Below are 7698 nucleotides of genomic sequence, written 5' to 3'. Positions count from 1 at the left end.
AAATAGTAGACAAATAGAATAATAATACCCTGACTCGAAATCAACCCTACTCAACTACACTCGTAAAGCTCAAATCCGACGATAAGATTTACCTCTTCTGCCGTCTAGGCAGGCATGTAGTAGAGCAAATCTAAATCATACGAAAATCCATCGATCATAAGAATCCATACAATATCCAAATCCTCAAACAGAATAACTGTAACACAGTCTAAATAACAAACCAAAAGATAAAAACAGCTTGTGGTCTGCAGGGGACTAGCAACTGGAACTCTCTCCTGACAGCATCAACCTGAAAAATAACAACAATGGAGGTGGGGTGAGTCCAAAACTCAGTAGGTACAACTGATATACAAAGTAAGGAAATAACACCTAGCACTAATCATGAGTACAGTCTCCTGATGTAAGAAAGATAAAAATGCATCTGAAGTAAACAAGAGAGAAACTGTACTAACCAGGACCTGGGTATAAGAACAAACAGTCCGAGTGATATGGAAATCCTGTATGCATGTCAAACATAGGTATCCAAACAATATGCAGCATATAAATGCAACAAACACAAACACAAGCAATAAATACATCATGCATATGATGCCAAAGATGTGTCCTGGTCACCCCTGACGCCAGTCGATCATCTCACACAATAGAGAGGCCGAGTGGGTAGGGCTGTGACAACCGTGCACTCTGTCGTCACTACTCCTGATGTGTGACCGAGTGGACGGGATGCTGTCGGAGTACACCTATCCTCCTACCCCAAATCATAAATGGGGGAGTGCAATGCTCTCATCTCCCGATACACGATGACGGGGAGGAATCCCTGCCGGATAACACGTTGTGTCACACTACCCATGAGCGGACCAACGGTGCCTAACAGAGTCTCTACTGCAACACACTCTGCCTGAATCGACCACTAACCCATGAGTGGTGGTGTGTGCAGATCCATGTAACTGGCGATGTGCTCAACAATAATGGAGCGAACTATCGCACAACATGCAATCATGCAAATGGTGCATGACACTAACCACAAGATATCCTGACCTAATCCATATATATATATATAAGTGCATCATAGGTCAACGAATCAACTCAAGTCAAAGGTACACAGAAGGTATAAAAAAAACCTAGGTCCTGAACATGGTAAAGTATGGTATATCACCACCCCTATAAACATGTATAAGCAGGTAAAGTATACATGAAATGTAAAATAAGAAATCAATCAATCATATAACAGGTATTGGATAGTGACTAACCGAAACAAATAAGGAACATAATTAATGCAACTTGTTATATTCACTACTATGTATATCAAATGACACAAGTCAAAAGTACCCACCTCCGATAAAATGGTCCAAATCTGACTCCGAGATACTCGTCTCGCGTCAAAGTCCTGTGATATCAAACATACATTTTTATTTAGCTACAAATTAAACGAATAGCTAAATAAAAATCCTTAAGAACAATTTTAGGGAAAAACCCTAAACCATAATCTCGACCTTCCTAAATTAAATCCAACAATTAACTAGGGTTAATTTCCTTTAACCCTAATCATAACATTAGATTAAAAGTCTAAAGCTAATCAAATCTACCTATTCCAAACATAAACATAATCAATCTACTCGAAGTTCAAAACCCTAAACCTTACCTCAATATCCCAGTCGGGGTCACTTATCTACTGCCAAAAGTAGTGGCTGTTGGACCAAAGAGCAGCCCACAACACCCCAATTTCAGGATCCACCAAAACAGCACAACCTACTGCAATTATCGGATCGAAATGAATCAAAAGGTCAACACCACAACAAACCAGATCAACAATTAATCAAAATCCTTGCACCTACAGAATTTCCAACCAAACTAAACCTCACCGGGGACTTGATCAATGGCAGAGGGCACTAGGGCAAAGGATCTTGTCGGCTGTCGGGGCTCGAAAGAGGAGAAGAAGTCTTGGTTCAGAGCTAGGGCACCAGCAGCAGGGAGTCGGCTGTGTCGCGAGCCCACAAGAGGAGGAGTCGCGGCGGCAAGGCACAGTGGTGGCAGCCGGCACTAGAGCTCGGCTGGATCCGCGTCGGTGAAGGGAAGAAGGCGTCGGCTCTGTGCAGTGGCGCTTGGCGTCACGGCGGCAGTGAGGAGGGGGCGTCACCGGCAGGGAGAGGGAGGCAGCGGCGGTTTGCTGCGGCGCTGGTTAGGGCAAGGAGAGGGCTGAGAGGAATCGGCGCAAAGAAGATGAGGAGGAGAAGAAAAGGAGGTGGCCGAGGGGTTTAAATCTTCGGCGAGGAAGAAACCGCCGGGTCGACGATTAGGGCTCGGCTTCGGGCTTCGGCACGCGGGGGGGAAGGTGTCGGGAGGAATGGCACGGGTTGCGGGAGGGAAAAAGAAAACAGGAAATAAAAATAAGGAAAAAGAAAAAGAATTAAATATATAAACTTTTCCTCACTTAAATGGGGTAGCCTAAACAGGCTTTTCCGGACCCCGTTTTTATCCCTGTCAACTCGTCCGTACGAGCTCCGAAAAATTCCCGAAAATTTTTCCAAAAATTCCGAAAAATTCATTTATTCATATTCGCCTATTTTTCGGTATTTTACAGTAATCATCAACTGCCTTTTCTCCATTGTCTCTCGTGCCTTAGCCGCTCTACGACCTCCTCACATGTTTGCTCTCTATGCCATTCGTCATTCCCTTGACATCAACATCGCTCTGAACATCTTTCATTGCATCATTCATTTTACCCAGCCCGTACAGCAGACGATCCATATGCCTTTCGGCCATCTTATCACAGATTGGCTGGAGTCCCAGAAGATAGATGTCTCCCGGGGACGACTGGAGCACATGACTGTGGCGTATTCTAGGATTTCTTCCCGCTCCTTCACGAAGATGGGCTTAGTCGGTGGTCCAGCGGGAGTTCAGTGGCATGATGGACGTGCTCTTGGTGAGGGACCCAGGGCTCGCCAGGGGGTGGACATAGGCATTGGTTCATGCAGCGGATGATGCTGAGGAGGATATTCCCGGGCCAGCTTCTCCGACATTCGAGGAGACTGTCGACACTCGTCTAGAGGAGCTGACCATGGAGGTAGCTGACCTGCGTATCTCGATGGATACCATGGTCCAGCAGCAGACTTCGATGCAGGCGACTCTGGAGACACTGGTGGACTTGGTGGGCTCGTGGGTGACGGTTCACCCGTCTCAGTCTAGTCCATCCACCGCCCCTGTTCCCCTTGCTGAGGATGCACCTGTTCCTGAGTCTACGATTGCTCTAGCTCCGGCCACTACGTCTGCTCCTTCTGTTGAGCCTGATCCCACTCCTCCGGGGGATGATCTTGTTGAGTTCTATGTTCCGCTATGACATGTTATTGTATGCTATATGGATGGTTGTTGTTATGGAGTCCTTGTGTGAACTTCGTCTCTTTTTGAATGTATAATATACTCCTTATGATGTACTTCATTTTGTTTATATATATATATATGTCTATATTTCAGTGTTGTTCTATTCTGTAGATATATGTATTTTAGGGGGAGCACCCCTCGGTTTTATCGTATTTGCCTCGTGCACTTTTTGAGGGGGAGTTCTGTTTTTTTTATTTTTGACAAAGGGGGAGATTTATGTTGAAGTTTACGCTTAAGATAATTAAAATCAAGCTTACTGCTTAAATTTGTTCATGTTTATTGCCTATGTTTAATTTAGATGATTTTCAGCGTTGTTGCAATCATTATCTATCATTGTATCATTATGATATTTTGGAAATTAGCCTAAACTTAAATAGATTGTCAAACATCAAAAAGGGGGAGATTGTTGGTGCAATCATGCCCTGGAAGTTTCAATGTGTTGACAATTATTTAAGTTTAGGTTAATAACGTTGGAACTAACATGCATTGTGAGTTTGCAGGAGAAGTTTCTTACAGGTCGGAAGACCAGATGCAAGAGAAGTCCAAGAAGGTCGAGGACTGGATTCTTGGTAAAAAGGTTTCTTGCAGGTCAGAAGACCAGATGCAAGAGAAGTCCGAGAAGGTCGGGGACCGGATTCTTGGCAAAAGAAGCTCCTGCAGGTCACAAGATTATAGTGTGTTAGGCTCACCATCAGAGATCGATTGGTGAACCGATTTAGACATGGCTATGAGGCAGAATGCCTTTGAATCGATCAGCCGATCGATGGAAAGAATCTGTGCGAAGCACAGAACCCTTCTGAATCAATCAGCCGATCGATTCAAGGTATTGAATCGATCGGCCGATCGATCCGTGAACATTCTGTACGAAGCACAGAATCATCCTGAATCGATCAACCGATCGATTCAAGGTATTGAATCGATCGGCCGATCGATCCGTGAACATTCTGTGCGAAGCACAGAATCATCCTGAATCGATCAACCGATCGATTCAAGGTATTGAATCGATCGGCCGATCGATTCACAAAGCTGCGATTTCATGACCAAGCGACTGAATCGATTCAAACTCTGCCCCAATCGATCCAAGTCAAATAAAAGAATCTATACCGTTGATCTTAACGCGATGGCTTCCAAAGGATACTTGTGAATCGATTGGGACATAATCTCAATCGATTCACGGCGACGGCAGCGTGAGAAACGGCTAGTTTTCGTGATGTTTAAAACGCTGGAAGAAAGAGGAATAAGCACGGATAAACAAATATTACTATTCTATTGCTCTGGGGTGAAGAATCCTTGAAGTGTTCAAGATCTCTCAAGCGTTGGAAGTTAAAGCTCTCAATCTCTCCAAGCTTTCAAATCTCACGCCACAAGGAAGAAGCTATTTCAAGTCTGTAAATCTTTTCTCTTCCTCTTTGTAGTGAGTGTGAGCTCTTTCCTTTGGAGAGGAAGTATTGTAAGTGTTGTAAGGTTTCTCCACCTTCGGCGCAATTCCGAGAATGAGGGTTTTTGGATAGTGGAAGTGTGGTGAGTGGCGTGGATCCTTGGATTAGTCACCTCCTTGAGGAGGTGGATACCAAGTAAATACCGGAGTTAGCATTGACTTCAAGTTTCCGCTGTGCATAATCAAAGACCAAGAAAACGAGGTGAGCCATTCACGCCCCCCCCCCCCCCCCCCCCTCTAGCTCAACCGATCCTAACAGCAATGACTAATTTCCAACGGCTAGTTGCACCAGCTAATTTCCAAAGCTAGTTCATAACAACTATTTTGTTAAATTATAATAATTAAAAATCACATTAATCGAAATGAAAAATATAATAATTAAAAATCACATTAATCGAAATGAGAAATATAATAATTAAAAATTATAATCACTCGAAAATATAATAATACTAGAAAATGAACATTCAGTAAATAATTTAGATATTTCATCTCGACCTAATATCCTGGCATATGCATTCATGTATGATAAGCTACTTCTTTGTCATCTGCGAGGTGTCTTTGTTTAATATTTCGTACTCTTTCAACTTCAAGCGACGATTCTTAGCTTTAGATTTTGACAAGGCGGCTTTTGCCTTAATCTCCTCTACTTCGAGTTGTTTTTTGTTTCAAATCAACTTCGGACTTCTTCACGCTTGTGTACTCAGTGAACTTTGTGATAATATTGTTGTAGTTTATTGTCAGATCCTCCATAGTCAATTTTGCTTTGTTTTTTCCCTTTCTTGTTGCTACCTTTTGTCCCATTGGACGAGTATCTTCATCATCCAGGTGTATACTCACATCTTGGTTGGAGGGGTGTTACTTGCTCCCGACTCTGAGATCCTCGTCTTCTTTGTGGCCACAAAATGATCAGTGGACTGTGGAGTAAACATTGGACAGTCTTTGACAATTCTTCACACATGTTCGTGATTGAATGCAACGCCATTATTTTCAGATCAATATTTTTCATACGTAAACCTCAATATATCTTCGTCACTATGACCACTTCGATATGAACTATAAATACTATTGTAATTTGCGTTGAATCGATATACCTTTTGGATTGTATTGTGCCAATGTGACCGTATAACATTTGCACTTCTGGTGTTTGAACATAGGGGAAGATTATCATTGTAGTAGCTTGCAACACGTCCCCAAAAAGCATCTGCCTTTTGATCATTATCGATTATTGGATCATCACTGATAGTGACAAAACATCTCGCTAAGACCTCGTCTTCAACCTTTGTCCAACTTGAACGCTTTCTTGTACCCTCAGCATTTGAAATCGCTTTTTCTAAATTGACCACCTCAATTAGGGATTCACGATCGAAAAGTTGAGTCTCCGGGATAAAAGTTGGAGTTGCAGGTTCATTTGACACCGAAGGAGTGAAAGACATACCAATTGTGTGCGGAGTACCATATCCATAAACAAATGACGGCGTGAAATACGGATGACTCATGTTTTGCCAATATTCAGCTGGAAGCGGTTAATATGGACCTCGAGGGGCATAATTCGGATGATTCATAAAATTTCCAAAATCTTGGAAATTTTGAAGATTTTGTGGAGGAAACGACATATTTGGAAATGGATGTGGGTATTGATAATTTGGTGGAATTTGTGAATTTTGGGAAGATGAATATTCTTGCGAGTTGTTTGTAGAATTCAAGAAATTTGTAAAAAATGTCCTATTATTTTCATCCATTTAAGATAGAAAATAAGATGATAGGGACTTAAAAATAGACAGAGAGAATATTTAGAGAGTAGAATTGAAAGAGTAGTGAGTTGGAATGAAAATATGTGTACATATGGGTGGATATTTATAGATGAAATTTTGAACTAGTCGTTAAAAAATAGCCATTAAAAAACTAACCATTTTATTTAATTTTATAATTTACTTTTTAAAAAAATTAAAAAAAAATTATACACATGGGGTGGGCCAGCCCTGGGCCACCCCATGCAAAGCTTGAACGCGTTCAACGCGGACGCCGCATCTACAACGCGACGTTAAATGAACAGTGTCATTATAACGCGGCATTAACGCCGCGTTGCAGATACCCTTACAGCCAAAGGTTGAGCCCTTATATAAGGAGCTCAGATCTTGAGCAAAAAAGATAAGAGCGATAGGAAGCTGCCCATTCGTGTTCTTCCAAAAATCTCTCTCATCCGTACTGTTTGGTGGTGATCACGGTTTTTCCATTATATTTTGGAAAACAGACGACATGAGAGAACCTTGAAGCACAATAGAAGATGAGCTGAATCTATTTTGACAGTCTGAGATTATCCACTCAGGTCATCACAACAGATAAGTTAGAATTTATTTTATATAATTTTAATTCGATTAATTTTTTAAAATCTCCTATGACAAATTATCCAACACCTTTGAGATGAGGATACAATTTAAACATGCTGGCGTTCAATAATTTAAACTCTCACTTTAGCAGATGTTTGACAAAGGTTATACTATGCTTAAGAAGAAGGCCTAGGCAAAAATGCTAAAAACCATCATATGAGTTTTCTTGAAGTACTGGGCACAGAGCAAATCCAGATTCCAGTTCTTTGTTCTTTGTTCTATGTTCTAACAGCCTTTGACATTGTTCCAGAGCAGATGCAGTTTTAGTCTCTTTGGCATACGACGTGGAGGGTTCAGATTATGATCTCTTCCCATGGGTATAGTATAAAAAGAACATCTTTCAATGATCATGGTAAGATTTATAAATGTTTTTCAACTATTGAACTGTTTCTTGTACATTCGATGGAGTAGAAGTGGATTGTATCACCACAATGTATAAAGTTTGAACAATCAAAGATTTGTCTCTTTGTTTGTTGAGAGCCAAAAAAAAAAAAAAGA

At 41.5% G+C, this 7698-nt stretch overlaps 1 protein-coding gene across 1 annotated transcript; it reads right to left on the bottom strand.

Moving 5' to 3' along the window:
- Positions 1 to 5805: 5805 nt before the first annotated feature.
- Positions 5806 to 6309, bottom strand: LOC121996568 (glutathione S-transferase T3-like). The gene has a single exon (XM_042550581.1). The coding sequence runs from the start codon at positions 6307 to 6309 to the stop codon at positions 5806 to 5808; it is 504 nt and encodes a 167-aa protein (XP_042406515.1).
- Between the last annotated feature and the right edge of the window lie 1389 nt (positions 6310 to 7698).

The sequence above is a fragment of the Zingiber officinale genome, chromosome 1A (assembly GCF_018446385.1).
Source record: "Zingiber officinale cultivar Zhangliang chromosome 1A, Zo_v1.1, whole genome shotgun sequence".
In the NCBI taxonomy this organism is placed as follows: Eukaryota; Viridiplantae; Streptophyta; class Magnoliopsida; order Zingiberales; family Zingiberaceae; genus Zingiber; species Zingiber officinale.
Note: the sequence above shows the minus strand (reverse complement) of the source record. Positions and strands in the feature narration are given on the sequence as shown.